The 17,569-nt window shown below is 35.9% G+C and overlaps 1 protein-coding gene across 11 annotated transcripts in view; it reads left to right on the top strand.

Moving 5' to 3' along the window:
• Positions 1 to 17,569, top strand: part of ANKRD17 (ankyrin repeat domain 17) — a 162,282-nt gene that overhangs the window by 17,382 nt on the left and 127,331 nt on the right. The window contains exon 1 of one of the 11 annotated variants that reach the window (XM_027087542.1): positions 400 to 2,644. The exons of 8 other annotated variants lie outside the window; for them this stretch is intronic. Coding sequence is in view for 2 of the 3 variants with exons in the window: in XM_027087541.1 (XP_026943342.1) it covers positions 14,660 to 14,713 (54 nt within the window). In the remaining variant the exon portion in view is untranslated. Of the gene's footprint in view, positions 1 to 399; positions 2,645 to 14,577; positions 14,714 to 17,569 lie in introns of those variants that run through there. 2 more of the 11 variants (XM_027087541.1, XM_027087540.1) reach the window with 2 other exon arrangements.

Genomic DNA, 17,569 nt, shown 5'->3' with positions numbered 1-17,569 from the left:
AGGTGATTCAGTGGTTCTAGATAAAATGGCCAGATATCAAAGCAAAGATCTGACCATGCTGTTTTCTTAAGTCTCAGAACTTTTTTTTTTTAAATAAATTTATTTATTTTATTTATTTATTTTTGGCTGCATTGGGTCTTCGTTGCTGTGCACGGGTTTTCTCTACTTGTGGCGAGTGGGGGCTACTCTTCGTTGTGGTGTGCGGGCTTCTCATTGCGGTGGCTTCTCATTGTGGAGCATGGGCTCTAGGCGCATGGGCTTCAGTATTTGTGGCACGTGGGCTCAGTAGTTGTGGTTCGCAGGCCCTAGAGCGCAGGCGCAGTAATTGTGGCGTGCTGGCTTAGTTGCTCCACGGCATGTGGGATCTTCCCGGACCAGGGCTTGAACCCATGTCCCCTGCATTGGCAGGCAGATTCTTAATCACTGCGCCACCAGGGAAGCCCCTTAAGTCTCAGAACTTTGAAAACATATCCCTAACTTACTTTGTGGATTGTTCTTTCACTTGTACCTTTCCTTCCTTTTTTTTTTCTTACTCTGCCCAGTATTACCACCTCTCAGTCCAAGATCCACTCCACTATTCGACCCAGTTTGCTGGCTCCAACCCAAACTCTGGTACTGGGTTCTCTTAGCCAGAGCCGTGTTCTGGAATATATTTTAAGTTGTTAATGTGTTTTAGGTATGTGGGAGGTGTTTTGATATGTAGAAGTTCTTGCCTACTTTATCCTTATCACCAGATCCTCTTATCTTGTATGCCAAGACATAAAAAACATGGGCTTGGTATTGCAGCTTTTTGTCTCCATGCATGAGCAACTTCGTTTTGTTTCCCATGGAGCCCAGAAGAATAGCAAGGGGAGCCATTCATTGGCTTAGACAGCCTTGAATGTTAAGATTCATAAATCTTAATCAAATACTAAGGACTTCTGACCTTACTACTAGAAGCAGAAGTTTCCCTGAAAATCTTAATTGAAGGGTCAGATTCCAGTTTCATTAAACCCCAGGCATGTGAATACTTGGCAATTTCTGTGCCTGACATAAAATTACATTCCATTATAAAATAACCCATTGCCTTTGTATTTGTTTTCCAATATTTCTCCTGGAAAAAAAACATTATATGGAAAAAGTTTAAAATCAAGTTGGGAAACTTTTGCATCCTGCTTTAATACTTTGTGACTTTGGGAAAATTACTGTTTAACCTCATTTTCTTCATCCATGTTGGGACTAATAATTTTTTCTAACAGAGTTTTTCTAAAGAATGGAGATAATCTCTATATCTAGTACACTGTCTTATATGTTGGAGGTATTCATTACTTAGTTTTTTTGTATTTAATTGTTAAATGTAATTCTTGAATGAAGTTGTCATTGTTCTTTTCCAGTCAGGAGCAGTTTTCTTTACCTTTTTTAGGTCATGGATTTTAGTTAGATTCTGATGAAAACTGTGGACCCCTTCTCCCTCATATGTACTTAAATATATACATACAGCATTTTGCAAATTTCAGGAGGCTAGAACTTTTGAGGCATAGGTCTATGAACCGTGAATTATTTACCTTAGGTGATGAGTACTGGATTTCATCTTTCATCCACTGAGGAGTTCAATGACCTTCTGTACTTTTTATCACCTCTAAAATTAAAAAGTAAACAACCCCTTCCATACCTCTCCTCAAATAATCATATCAAAGCTAAAGAATTTTTCTTCCAGAAGTTGACACTATATAACCTTTCAGAGAGTTTTCTTTGGATATATAATAGATTAGAACATTTTAAATCACTACCAGTCTTTCTTCCTTTGTTCTTTGTGAAACCATTGGAATCTTGACTCAGAAAAAACTAGTTAAGAGATAATTGGTTTCTATATATGCTTTTCTTTCCCTAGAGGTATGAAGGATGTCTTAGGAAATGATAGGATGCACTTAATAAAGTTTATAGCTATTTCCTCATTCTGTGTTTAACACCAAACTATAAAGCTTTAATTTTATTTCTTCTGGCTTATTTTACAATTTTTGTCTTAACTTTTCTTTTAAATATGGTGCATTGAGTACATTCCTTTAACTTTCTTTCTTCCCAACATCCCACTTATATGGTTTAAAGATTGAACTAAACCACAGTTTTGAAAAGCAAGGGACAGATGTTATTACACTGGTCAAACTACCTTAAAGAGGAGTAAAAGGACTTCATTAGCTCTGTAGCTTTATATGTGCTCGGATGTGTGTGGGGGAAGGAGGGAAGATCCATCTTTAGGAATGGATAAGTCCATATTTGAATAATATCATCAGTACTGGTTTTCTTTCAACATTTTAGTCTCTCTTTTCTTCTGTATTAGTTTTATTTTCAGCCAGGCAAAGATGGCTGCCAGAGGAGAGGGGGGATGGGATATTATTCTAGCCAGACCTGGGTCATATGGCCACCCCAGTGGTAGCTGGGAAGACTCACCTCCACCCAAATCACATGTAATATTTTCCCCACGGACAAGAGGGATTATATTACTAGAAAAAGGGACCGGGGAGAATGTGTGTTGAACAGTAAAATTGCAGTTGACAGTCCACTACAGGTACGATCAGAGGACAAGAAATTATGAAGAAGATAGGAAGTTCATGGGATTGGATTGACAGCAAAATCTCAAAGGAAACTGGAACTCAAGATACCAGAGGTAAGCTCAGGATTTCCTAGGGGAACCTCAGAAAGACTCCAAGCTTGGAGTCAACAAGTACAGAGAACAGTAGTGGGCAATTGGGTAATAATCAAGAATTTTAAAGAATTATTTTCCAAAGTGCTGCATTAGTTGGACCTCCTTCCTGCCCTTTCTCCAGTCTTAACAGCCCTGGTGGCAGTCATGCCTGCCCTCAGGCCAGAAGTCTAACTGTTCTCTTTTAAGAAAGTAGATTAGCAATTCAGTAGGACATCTGAGGTGTTGGAACCTGAGAGAGAAGCAGAGGCACTGAAGCATGCCTCTTCAGAGAATAGCAGTTTTGGCGGATCCCAGCAAGTTTAACTTCCTGTCTAGGTACCTTTCTGGGATACCTGCTTAAATAGTACTACCCTCCCATTTAAGGGAGACACCATTTGGGAAAACAAATTCGAACAACCTCAGAGAGAGCCAAAAATAATCTTTTTTATGCCAATATAAACAGACAGACAGTTGAGGAGAATAAAGATGGAAGAGGATTAAGATGAAAGAAAGAACAGCTGACCTCAGATAAAATTCAGAAGAAAGCTTCAAAGAAAAAAAAGTGTAATATGTATTTTACTAAGATTCAAGAACATGTTGCAATGATTAATCATAGTTTCATTGAAAAAGTGGCAGAGAACCAGGACAGATTTTGAAAATTATGAAGATAAATTTTAATGGATGGGTTAAATAACAATTTAGCATGAATCAAGACTGAGTTGTTGATTTGGAGCCAAAGAGGAGGAACTCTGTGTATGTGAAGCAAAAAAAAAAAAGAAAGAAAAAAAATCTGGAAAAATTGAGAGAAAAAGAGTACGGAAAATACATCACAAAGTTTTCATATCTGTAAATATGAGTTCTAGAAGTAAAGAACAGGAAGGTGGAAAGGAGAAAAATATTGAAAGAAATCATTGAAGAAATATCATGAGCCAGAGAAAGATAATGAATTTCAGATTAAAGGAACCCATCTAATACCACACAGGATGAATGGAAAAAGACCTATATCTAGACACGTCTGGCAAAATTTCAGAACTCTAAGGATAAAAAGAAAATCCTCAGTTACTGCCAGAGACAGGGAATAAAAAATGGAAAATCAGGTCTTCCCTGGTGGCGCAGTGGTTGAGAGTCCACCTGCCAGTGCAGGGGACACGGGTTCGTGCCCCGGTCCGGGAGGATCCCACATGCCGCGGAGCAGCTGGGCCCGTGAGCCATGGCCGCTGAGCCTGCGCGTCCGGAGGCTGTGCTCTGCAACGGGAGAGGCCACAGCAGTGAGAGGCCCGCGTACCGCAAAAAAAAAAAAAGGAAAATCAAATAACTGAGTTCTTAGCAGCCGTGCTGAACGCTTGAAGATAGTGAAGCAGTATTTTCATCATTTGGGGGAAAATACTGAACTTAAATTTTTTATAGTTAACTACATTATTTATCATATGAGGACAAGTATATTTTTATATTTAGAAAAACTATGTACTTGATATGAAAATATTTGAGACACTATAATACAGTGGAAAATATAATCCAAGATAGAGGATATGGTGGTAGGGCAGTGTCGGGGGGAGGAAACTGGTAGCTACAGTGGCAGTCTTGGACCTTCAAAAAGAGCCAAAGAGAGGGCTTCCCTGGTGACGCAGTGGTTTAGAGTCCACCTGCCGATGCAGTGGACATGGGTTCGTGCCCCGGTCCGGGAAGATCCCACATGCCGTGGAGCGGCTGGGCCCGCGAGTCACGGCCGCTGAGCCTGCGCGTCCGGAGCCTGTGCTCCGCAACGGGAGAGGCCACAACAGTGAGAGGCTCACACACCGCAAAAAAAAAAAAAAAAAGAAAAAAAGAACCAAAGAGAGCTAGAAGAAAATTCAAGTGCTGCCACTCTTAGAAAACATGGACAATTATATTTCAACCAGTAATGTCTAAATGATATAAAATTACATTCTCTTCAGTGATTAGTATTTACTTAGTCACATTATAAATGCAGTTAATTAATTTTTAGTTTTTAGACTCAACCTAGAAAATATATAAGATAGACTTGATTATAGTTATGGAATAGTTAAGGAGTATAGTTATAAACCTTTATAATATAAAAATAATATAACCTATAAAATTGCGAGATAGAGGGCAACAAAGGAAGGGTTAGTGCTCATTTCTTCAATGGACAGTCAATAGATAGCACATAAAAATTGGTAAATCAAGAAACAGAAGTAAAATGATGTTAAAGTTAAGCTTGTAACCGCACTGGAAGTCAGTTAACAGCGTTAACAGTGTATTGCCATTTTGTTTCAGGCCAGTAACAAAAAGATTTACTGTTCACCTTGTGCCTTTGTGGCCTTCGAATTTTTTAAAAATCGCACTTTCATGCATCATATTTATAATACTAAAAAGATTGCAGATGTGTTTCATTTATCTACCTAAATAATAATACTTTTATTTATAAAGTGCCATTCCAGGACCACATGGTTTTTAGAAATTCTGTGAGGTAGGTAGAAATGGAGGACATACAGAAATTAATTCCAAGAAATTGGAAAGTTGCATAGAATACAAATATGAATACTTTTATGTAAGATGCATAATTATTTCTTGACTGGCTTACACTCTTTATTTTGTATGTCAATTCTGGAGTCCTTTCCATGATTCTTTTTTTTTTTTTTAATTTTATTTATCTATGGCTGTGTTGGGTCTTCGTTTCTGTGCGAGGGCTTTCTCTAGCTGCGGCAAGTGGGGGCCACTCTTCATCACGGTGCGCAGGCCTCTCACTATCGCGGTCTCTCTTGTTGCGGAGCACAGGTTCCAGACGCGCAGGCTCAGTAATTGTGGCTCACGGGCCCAGTTGCTCTGTGGCATGTGGGATCTTCCCAGATCAGGGCTCGAACCCGTGTCCCCTGCATTGGCAGGCAGGTTCTCAACCACTGCGTCACCAGGGAAGCCCTTCCATGATTCTTTTAAAAAAAAAAGTTTGTTAAAAATTTGGATGTATGGGAAAATTCTGAGTCCTTCTTCCCACCAGTGCCTTTAAATAAGATGACATTTTCTCTGACATACTGAAGACTGGGATTAGAAGCCTGGTTTTTCCATAAGAAGAAAGTCATGTGATCAAGGAGAGCTACAGCTACTGGCGGCAGGGTATATCTTCTGGAAAAACTGGAAGAAAAGATGGGAATAGAGATGGCCTTTTTTATCTTTCTGAAGATAGAGCTTATCTTATGTCCCTAGCTGGACAATATTTGTTGAATGAAAGAATTTATTTTGATGCCACTTCAACTTAAAGATAGGTTGGCATCCTGTTCCTACTGTACATAGGTAAAATGTTTTTTGAAAGCCTAATTTTAGGAGTGTTGCATCAGAAACGTCTTTTGGGAAGCACATTTCTAATTGTATGTTTGTCATATTTGATTTTAAAAATCATGAAATATTATGCTGTTATATGCATATAAGTACTGAAAGTGTAAACTGCCAAGACCCTAAGACCTAAGTACACTATCTATAATGATTCTACTTAAATTATACAGTTTTCTAGGCAAGCTCGAGTGCTTAAAAAGAAATCAAATTATGCAAATATATACCCTTAAAATAACTTATAAGAAATACTTTAAAAACTAAGCATTTTACTGGAAATTGTGGAATTTGTGTTAGAGAGAGATGGTTTACCTGAGCGTACAAAAACGAATATTAAAGTATAAAATTATATTTGGCAATTCAATTATGCTTTTAAACATTTTGTAAGCTATTGGTTTTTCAGTGGCTACCCTTTAAAGAATATTAACTGCCTTCACTGAGAGACATTGGCATATGTGTTCTTGAAGAGGATGGGAATTCTCAAGTAATTGTAAATATAGTTGACTCTGTTAAGAAATTGATGAAAGAGCTATTGAATGATATGAATGTGGGTTAAATTTGGTTTCATAAAACATAGTAGTGATTTCATAAAACATGCTGGTGTTTATCTGTTACAAACATAAAAGTTGTTATATGTTAACTTCTGTTTTCTTATCTGGTGTTAGTTTTTATTAGATTTGGTAGTAAAACTGAATATCTGAAATTTGTGGGGGAAGTTGAAAGTAATGGTAGTAACATTGCTTCTAACATAGCTGTGTTGTGAGATATCTTCATGATGACCAAAGAGTCACAGTTACATTGACTGAAATCAGTATTTCTTTATATATATATATATATATATATATATATATATATATATATGGGGTTTGTGTTGGGATCTCTGGTCAGGATCAGATTAGTGGAAAAGGGACCCCATTTTGCAATTTTTGGCCTAGTTTTTTGAGGATATAGACAATTTAATGTAATACATTTCCTAGGAGATGGAATTATGAGTCTGAAAGAGTACTTGCAGTAATTGCTTGCAGGCAAACCATTCCAGATTTGTTATGAATAGACTAGGCTAGAAACAGCAGAGTGGTAATTGGCATCATGAGAAACCAGACTGATTGGAGCTTGCTGCCAGCAACTCTAGGCCATCAAGCAACCAGAGAAGGAGTTGCGATTGCAAGGTTCCTTGGGTAGTTTTTGCATCCTGATTATTTTCCATGCCTTTGATACTGTCTTAAGTGACCTGGAGCTGTTTCTTGTGTCCCCTAGAGCAGGGGTCCCCAATTCCCGGGCTGTTAAGAACGCAGGCCGCACAGCAGGAGGTCAGTGGCGATGAAGCGGAGCTTCATCTGCCACTTCCCTTCACTCCCCATGGCTGGCATTACCGCCTGAACCATCCCCCCGCTCACCGCCAGGTCCTCGGAAAAATAGTCTTCCACGAAACCGGTCCCTGGTTCCAAAAAGATTGGGGACCGCTGCCCTAGAGTAGGACAGTCGTCCTTCCAGAAGGGTGGTAGAAATTGGTTAACTCAAAAAAATTGGCTTTGGACTTGTCTCTTGTTGTAATTTGCATTTTTATCCCCAGGCTCTCTACTCTCCCCACCACTGTGCTTGTGGGGTTGGGGTAGGGAGGTAGGCTGTGTGTGTGTGTGTGTGTGTGTGTGTGTGTGTGTGTGTGGTATATTTATTTTTGTTGGTAGATACTTGTTGCTTTGGAACAGAAGCAATTGAGAGCACTGTACTATCAGTAGATTTAGCCTATTTGAAACAAAACCAAAAAATGTTGAAGGAAGTTATTCCTATTATATATGTACTTGTTTATTTTTATTTGAAATGTTGTACAGACAAATTTGGGAGGTGAATGTTCTCCAAAAACAATAAAAATCTTGTCAATTTTGTATACATAGAACCTATTGTGAAATACTAGGAAAAGAATGAATTCATGGTGTGACCTAGCATCGGTAGAGACAACAAGTACAAGTGTCCAGCAGGCACAACTGTAATTGCAGATGTGAAAGGAGGGAAAGCTGTTTTGTTTCTTACTTTGCTTAGTCTGTTACTTATATTTGGACAAGACTGTGGTTGTATTTAATTCTATACATGGGACACATCTGGATGAAATATTTGTTTAAATATAATAATACTTTCTGTACTGTTCTGAATGGAGTTTTGAGTTTTATTTATTAGTTAGATTAAAGAAAAATGGAAAGGGACTATATATCAGAGAAGATGAAAAAATCATTGAAGATTTTGATTTTAGACTTTGTTGAAAATCAGGATCAAGTTTTTCTACATTATAGACTCTTGAAGGTGCAGTAACTATTTGTCATTCTATATCCATTGTGTAGTATAAAGCCTGTCACCTAGTAAGCACTCAGTAAATATTTGTATAAATGAATGATCAAAATAGTAATGATCTTTCAAAAGAAAGTTTACTAGGGCCTTTTTATAGCATTAGCCTTGAGAAAAATTTTATTTAAGCAATAAATATCCTTCCTCACATTTAGAATATACTAATGGATGGCCTTTTCATTATTTATATATTAGGTTATAATTTTATATATCCTTACTTAATCCTTTGTTACCTAAGCCTTTTAGGTGTTCCTCACACATCTAGAAGCCTGTCCAACTATTAACATTTATTTTGGAGGTTCTGGTGAAGTTTTAATCATTTTTATTTTTAAACATTATCATCAAAATTTGACCTGGGGGCCTCCCTGGTGGCGCAGTGGTTGAGAGTCCGCCTGCCAATGCAGGGGACGCAGGTTCGTGCCCCGGTCCGGGAAGATCCCACATGCCGCGGAGCGGCTGTGCCCGTGAGCCATGGCCGCTGGGCCTGCGTGTCCAGAGCCTGTGCTCCGCGACGGGAGAGGCCACAACAGTGAGTAGGCCTGTATACCGCAAAAAGAAAAAAAAAAAAATTTGACCTGGGATACATGTCAAGAAACTGTGATAGAAGCTGTTTAGTGCTCTTTGTGTTAATAAAAACCTATCTTCTTCATCTTAGTTTGCGTTCGATTTTTTTTCCAAGAATGATGGAAGGATTACTTTAGAAATTTATGCTTTAGAAATGAATAGTTTGAAATAAATGTGGAAGGCAAACAAATGAATACCCAACAGTATTTTATTAATTTCGTTTAGTAAGAACATACCCAAAGAATTCTGGATCTTTATGATACTGAATTCCGGCAGAAACTTTACAACTTAAAGAGTCCATTAAACCTGGGTGGAATTTGTATTTAACCGAAGTAGATTTTCTAAAAGTGTCATTTGATTCACCATTCTTCTCTGTTCTCCAAGTACGTACATATAGACAGAATCTGCATTGTGGCTCCTTATTTTGTTTTTTGGGGTTTTTTTGTGGTAAATAAATTCTTAATCTGTCAGGGAATTAATGTATTTTTTTTGTTAAGGGAACAGAAGTTAGATGAGAGGAGATGTAATTTTCATTTGCATTTCCTTAAAAAGTGGAAATGATGAGGGAGTAAGGATAAATCTAGAATCATGTTTTAAAACATGCTTATTTCTGATCTGGGTTTCACTTAATAGACTTTGTATCATTAATACTTACTATTTGTAGGGAAGCAGGCAGTCTCATTCACTGTCAGAGTGTAAATTCAACCTTAGTGGGCAATTTGGTAACATAAAGTTTTAAATAAAGTTTTAAATACATGTACCCATCAAGAAATTTACAGTACAGTTATATTCAGGTATGTGCAGAGTATGTGTGCCCTTTTTTTGGGCATGTTCATTGCAGTATTGTGAAATGTTGAAGGAACACAAATGCCCACCAAAAGGGAACTGATTAAATAAATTATAGTACAGTTTTTTAGTGAAAATTTGAGCAACTATCACAATCAAAGAGAGAGATACATGTACTAATCTGAAACAGTTATGGAGTATTACATTTTTAAAATGGAGATGAAGAAAAGTATGTACAATATGCTTCCATTTGTATAAAAAATAATCTACACTAAGATAAGTTTTATATATGTAGGTTATTTCTGGAAGAATACACTAGTTGTGCTTTTAGGAGTTGGTGAGAGATAGGTTTACTTTTCCCTATGTTCTCTTTTATATAGGAATGTTTTCCATGTACATGTATTACTTTGCAGATAAAAACCATAGTTTTTTTTAAAAAAGAAAGTAATCTGTGGTGGTAATGAAAAGAATATTACTGTGCTACATTAGACATATATCGAGGGCTTCCCTAGTGGCACAGTGGTTAAGAATCCGCCTGCCAATGCAGGGGACATGGGTTCGAGCCCTGGTCCGGGAAGATCCCACATGCCACGGAGCAACTAAGCCCGTGCACCGCAACTACTGAGTCTGCACTCTAGAGCCCGTGAGCCACAACTACTGAAGCCCACGTGCCTAGAACCTGTGCCCATGCACCTCAACGAAGACCCAACGCAGCCAAAACTAAAAAAAATAAAATAAGTTAAAAAAAAAAGACATATATCGAGAACCCCCAGTCATATTGTGGCATGATTTGGTTTAGGAGAAATATAAGGTAAATTCATGGTGATAGAGTTATTTTAATAATGTATATAGGGTATCAGAAATTTGACCATGTTTTGTTCCTTTTAATTTAAATTCTGTTTAACTCTTTAATGTATGTATGTCACTTATGCTTGGTCCAGGCTATTTTACACTTCTGCTGAAATATAACTTACAGAGTAGAAAAGAGAAAAATAGAGATGTTATAAAGTAATGACTACATTTCACACATTTTGAGAGGTGAAGTTGGTTCAGATTTTGTTTTCCTAGTAGTTTGTTTTTATGTAGGCGGGTGAAATAATTATATTTATGCTGCAACCAATTATTTGTCCTTGTTTTGTTTGAAAATGTGGATTTTGATAAGTCTCGCCCTTCCCTAAATAGAAAAAAATATTTAATGGGAGCAGAACTTCTTTACAAGGAATATTTGATTGAAAAAAAAATGTTTTATGTGGAGGAACAAACATCAACAAAATGTTAAACCATACAAAATAGGGTTGCTTGCTTGTCAACATATTTCTGTGTGTGTGTGTGTGTGTGTGTGTTTGGTTTCTTTGCTCCTCGTTCAAAGAAATCAGTGCTGGTCCTAAATAAAATTGTAACTTTCAGAAGATTCCTTTATGCAGTCTTGGTATTTATTAAGCTTCTTCTGTCCTTTTCCCCCACTTTTTATGGGAGGCTTTTCTCTTCACTTTGGACATTTGAATCTTCTTATTGTAGTAAGTATTTTCCTTTATGATTTAAGTCACTTACATCTGTTAGTTTGTATTTGTTTGCGTAACTGTAAGTAGGTTATCATTTATGCTTTAATGCTTTTGCCATAGGTGAAAATTAAAGATTTTGAAATCCATTTTAGGCAAATGGGAAAACAGGTTTTTTTGCCTACAAATTGAGGTTGAACTAGAAGGAAAGTGGCTTACTATTAGGATGTAGGGTTTTATAGCAGATGTATATGAATCTCCTTTCACACACCCTTTTGCCCAAAGTATCCTATGCTGTGGCATAGGTCCTCATATTAACAAAAGAACCAGAAAATAAAATTAAGAATAAATAATTACTTTGCTGTATAACAAAGAATTACAGGGACTTCCCTAGTGGCGCAGTGGTTAAGAATCCGCCTGCCAGTGCAGGGGATACGGGTTCAATCCCTGGTCTGTGAAGATCCCACATGCTGTGGAGCAGCGAAGCCCGTGCACCACAACTACTGAGCCTGTGCTCTAGAGCCCGCGAGCCACAACTACTGAGTCTGCGTGCCACAACTACTGAAGCCCGTGTGCCTAGAGCCCGTGCTCCTCCACAAGAGAAGCCACGGCAGTGAGAAGCCCACCCACCACAATGAAGAGTAGCCCCCATCACTGCAACTAGAGAAAGCCCGCGCTCAACAACGAAAACCCAATGCAGCCAAAAATAAATAAATAAATATATTAAAAAAAAAAAGAATTACAGAAATTCTCAAATATAGATTCTGTTTATATTCAACATTTCTAATATCTTATTTCAGTGACCTAAAGATAATAGTCACAGAACACATGTTCTTGTCATCAGAAATAATTCCTAGTGGTAGCAATAATTTAAAAGGGATTAGGATACAAATCTGGATATCAGATGATTCCTTTATTCATGCATTTGTCATTTAATCAACAAATACTTAAGTCCTTGCTCTATGCCAGAGACTGTGCTGGCCCTGGGTATACCTTGGCAAACAGAGCATTGCCTGCTTTCATCAAGCTTGTGATCCGTAAGGGAGAGACATGATAAATGATATATAAATATCTGTAATTCTGTAAGAAAGCCATAATCACATCTTTATTACTAAAAACTTAACAGTATATGTCAGAAAACATAAGGGAAGCACCGTATAATCCTAGAACAGGAGGGAAGGAGACAGTGAATGGTTTGATTGACTTGAATCTTAGGGGGCCCGATTTCTTGTCAAAGTTGGAAAGCCTGTTCTTGGCTTATGGGAAATAAGAATGTATGAACATATGAGTTCCTTGAATTCAAATCTACCATTACTTGCTTCTGTTGGAAGAAGGTTTGAGAAACAGAAACTTCGTTGATGACTTCTCCTAATCTAAGGATGAAGCAGTTTATTTGAAGTATGGAACGGATTGAGCTGGAAGGAGGAAAATAGTAAGATCAGTTTTCTGGTTCTTCATAAGCTGTGTCTTAACAATGGACATTATTTTGTTTGAGAACCTCCAAATACCAGACACACATATATAAATGAAAGCGCTGTATATGGTCTAAGGGAAAACATTTTTAATATCATTTGTTTTCCATTAATTTCACACATCCTTTGAAGTCAGACCCTTCTGGGTTTGAATCTCAACTCTGCTATATAACTATGTACTATCTGTGGCTTGATTTTCTCATTCGTAAAATGAGGGTCATATCATCTGGAGGAAGTACAGTAGATGGTTCAGAGGACAGACTCTGGAGTCAAGTACCTGGGTCCATATCTTAGCTTCTTAACTTAATTAGCTTAGTTGCGAGTAAGTTGGGGAAGTTGCTTAACTTCTGTGTACCTCAGTTTCCAGAATGGAGATAATAGTAGCTACCTTTCTTTTAGGATTATTGTGAGATTTAATGAGTTAATATATACAAGGCACTTAAAGTGGTGTATCACATATAGTAAGCACAAGGTAATTATTAATGTTATTATTTTGAATTATTATCACCTAGGGTATTGTGAGGGTTAAATAACATGTTTATTTGAAAAACAATGACTTGTATATTGCCTGACACAGTGAGGATGTCTCCTAAATATCAGAAACTGAGTAGTAGATACTTTATCTCATTTAATCTTCTCATAAACCTGTTTAGAAGAAATTTTATCTGTTTTGTTGACTGTACCCAGGACAGTTTCTGATATACAATAGAAAATCCATTGTTGAGTGAATGTTATCCCTTTTTACAGATAAATAAACTAAGGCGCAAGAGAATTACAAAATCTTTCTACTAAAACATGGCATCACTTTGAGGAGACATTACTGGAAAGGCCATTCATATCATCACTGAGATTTGACCATATGTGAATGGTCTTCCCTGTCGTTTTCCTTTCCTTTAAAAAATTCACTTTTTCTAGTTAGGTTAGGAAAATTTAGACTAGAAGAACTGTTCACCTTAGAGTTATAATTAGATTGGTTAACCTAATTGAGGGATCACTTCAAGTTCAGTTTGTATGGCACTCTCACAAGTACAGGGTTATTTTGTTAATACTGCAGAGCACAAAACATTGTTCCTCTCCCATTGCATTTTGTATATTATATATTATATAAGGAAGAAATTTGACAAAGTAAAAAATTTTACTAAAGTGAGGGTCAATTACAGTGATAAATATAAAATTAGCTCTACTGTTACTCACCCGCTTTATTTGCTATTAAATGATCCAGAAACAGTGTTTCTGAATTTCATTCATCTGAAATATTTTAGTCTCTTGTAGTATTTATGATAAGGTGGGGGGAGGCCATTTCTTTGGTTACTAAATGAGGTTAAAGACATTCCTAGAAAATGCATATAACTGTGATGTGTTATGGTTTGCTTCAGTGATTGTAAATCTGTTGAATGTTAATCTCATTTCTCTTAGATATTTCCAAACAGATTAGTTTATAGAAAACCAGTTTACCATTAAAAAACTACATTAAATTATTACTTTCGGCACCCTCAAGTCAGCACCTGTAATATATGTGTTACATAATACATATGGCTGATGTAACAAATTCCTGATTTGGTATTACCTTGCATCCTTCTTTGCGTATTTAATACAGCCATTAATCTTACTACAAGGCTTTACTAAGGATAAATTGCTACGTAAACCACTTCAACCTCTTTTGTTCAACCAGGAAGCCAGACGTGTTTAAATAGGTTTTAAAAAAATGTTATTATTTCTTTTTTGAAATTTTAGAGTTTTAAAAATTTGAAATGGTAAAATAAGAGACTTTATTTTGCCTGTTGAAATTACTTGACAGAAGTTTGCTTTGGAATAGAGCTTCTGTATCTTTAAAAAATACACAGTGAGTCACCCCCTGCTCTTTTGGTAGATGCCTGGCTAGTGAACAGCTAAGCTGCTTTAGGCATGTAATAGAACATTCCATTTCCTGTTCCCTTGCTGACACAGAGGAGTGTTCCTGCTGGCAATGATCTAATCATAGTGCAGTAAGAAACATGGCAGTTTGATAAAACATGGTGGAGACAGCGGCTGAAATGGAAGCATATGTTCTAGAAGACATTCTTGAGGTAGGGCTAGGTTTGTAAATGAAATGAAAGTTGAAATCTGAACAAAGAAATCTTATCTGCCGGAATTATTTTACAGATGAATAGATTAGAGGAGAGAGCAAAGAGAGGCAGAGCATAAAAGCAAGATACGGTCAGACCTTATTCTGTGTGAGAATGTGCCAATCTAGTTCACATGATTACTAAAACCTTATTTTGTTTAAACCTAATGTTTTGTAAATTGTAGATATATGTTTGATAGGGGAAAAAGAAAAAGAAAGGAAGGGCCTCGGACTTAATAAAAAGCCTTGTGCTGGTGGTGACCTTTAGATTAACTCATTAGAAGGTGGGGTCTGCAAAGCAGCTTTGAGTAGGTTTAGTATCATATGTCTTAGAATTCATTTACATATCTAAGCCCAAAACTCTGCTTGCAGTTAACTATTAAAAACAGCTGGTTATTTTAGTTTCTAGGGTAAAATTAAGTATATATATTAATCTAATTGCTTAATTTAGCTGGTACATTCTGCTTCTAGGTTTTTCATGTGACTTCATTATAAAATAAATTATTAAATTAAAAATTAAAAGACTGTAAAATTTAACTAATGCTTGAGAGCTCACAAAAATCTGCATTTTGAGTCATGAGAATTTTAAATTATGTTTTCTTTTTTTTCCTGTTTGTGTCAGTGTTATAGAACCTATTTGCGTATAAATCAGTTCAAGAAAATACATGTCAAAGTGAAACTATAATTGTTTTTGGCCTTGGATGTAATATACCATCAAATATTTGTATTTATAGATATATAGATATTTAAATCCCATTTTCTTATTTTGGGGGTTGTAGGGTTCCCCCCCATTAAAAAAAACTGTCTAATTTTCATGATGGTGAGTGGTATTCCTAATACTTAGACTGTTAAGATAATTCGTTAAATATTTTACTATCTTCAGGAAGAGAATTTGTTAGGGGGAGAGGGCTTGGGAGAATAAGCTGCAAAGGGAAGCTAGGCGGGGTTAACAAGAGAAAAAAGCCTATGCGCATTATAAAGTGCTGCATGATCAATGAGCATTTTCTGGAGTCCCTCAGTGTATGCTTGGAGCTGACATTGCAGCAAGTCTCATGGTTGTTCTGCAGAATGAAAACTGATTCCATTGTATTATCTAGCTCCTTGCAGACACCTGCCAACATACTCTTTACCCCTCTCCTAAGAGCTATTGTCTGAGTTGAATTCTCTGGTTAATTTCCATTCTTTTCATTTCTTTTTCTTTTTTATATTTTGATAGAATTAGTGAGTCTCCTTAGAAGTGGTATGGTATATCTTATAAATAGTGATATATACTTTCATCAAGGCACTTCAATAATTAGCAGTGGTCACATGACTATTAGTGGTTCAGATTAAACAAGTCTAATTATAAAGTTCTAGTGGGACATATTTATTTGCTTTTTAAAAATTTTGCTTTGGATTTTAAAAGAAGCGTACCTTATAGATTTCAGTAAATTTATATATTTTCTTTGGTCATTTAAAATTTCAGCATATGACAGATTTTAGAAGTCTTACTTATTATTTTCTGGGAAAACCCACTTGGGCATAGTTTTATGCCTTAAGTATAGGTTTTTTCAAATACTATCTTAAAAATTGGCTTTTCATTATTCCCACTAAACACAGAAGTGTTTAATGTCATGTTAAGATTTTATGTTGCCTAATTTGTTCATAGTCACTAGTTAGTTACAGAGGTTATTTTACCTCTGTAATTTTTATTGTTTGTCCTAGTTTTCAGTTTCTCTTAATTTGGTTCCTATACACCTGTCGCATTAAACCATACTAAGTGAGTTTTCTCTTTATTTAATATTATTTTATTTAACTGAGTATTTGTCAGTTACTGGCAGACTAAAGTGAAAATTTTCCAACTAGTAATAAAATATTTTTTTCCAAAATTAAAAGTGCTCATAATGACCTAATGCTAAAAATAAAAGTTTAAAAAGAATAGACTTGCTAACTCTGAAGCTAAATATACCATATTCTAAAGTACCTCATATTGCAAGTGGATAGATATATTTTATACAGTGAACTTTCTAGAAAAAAATTTTTAATGGGTTAGCTCCTTGTGTAAATATCTAATAATGAAGTTCATCTATATGTCACATTGACAATTTTATTATTGTATCTAATATTGAGCCAAACAAACTTCTAATATGTGAAGTTTGTCACCATAATTTTCATCTTTATGACTGTTTATTGAGCATCTGGAATTTTATATAGATTTTTGATTATTTACATTAAACATTGAATTCCTGCTATTTTTTTCTTCTTTGAATGTAACTTGGTCTTTTGAATCTTACATTTTTAAAAGGTGCTTTTATTTAAGTTTTAATAAAAGGAAAACAAAATCAATATCAGTGAATTAGTGCAGATTAATTCTCATAATGCTATGGTTTACCTTTTAAATTGTGATTGTTTATTATATATACCCCTGTGTATTTAACCTCAATTTTTAGATGATCATCAAAATCTTGAGTAAAATACTGTAAGTTTCTAAAACTTATAGTAAAACTGGAAAAGCTTGATTTCAACTTGTATCATTGCTTCTCAGCTCTCCAAGATAATGGATTTAATAGAATAACTTGTTTGTTTTAATTATGCAAATAATCCAGTCAGTAATTTTCTTCTCCAAACCAAAGTAGTCAAAGTGTTTCTGTTCCTTTTGCCCACCTTAACTAATACTCAGGAAAATAGCCAAATACAGATGATGGAAAAGGGCTGGGAGCCTACGTAAATATCTCTTTTTTTGTATTGCTTATGTTATTTTTGCTGATTATAATTTTAGAATTTTGATGTTCTTCCTCTAAGTCATATATAATAATGAATCTTAGTACTCAGAAAGATC

The sequence above is a fragment of the Aethalodelphis obliquidens genome, unplaced genomic scaffold (assembly GCF_003676395.1).
Source record: "Aethalodelphis obliquidens isolate GAN/ISIS:26980383/991018 unplaced genomic scaffold, ASM367639v1 scaffold59, whole genome shotgun sequence".
NCBI lineage: Eukaryota > Metazoa > Chordata > Mammalia > Artiodactyla > Delphinidae > Aethalodelphis > Aethalodelphis obliquidens.
The sequence above is the reverse complement of the archived record's forward strand: the minus strand, read 5'-3'. Positions and strand labels throughout refer to the sequence as shown.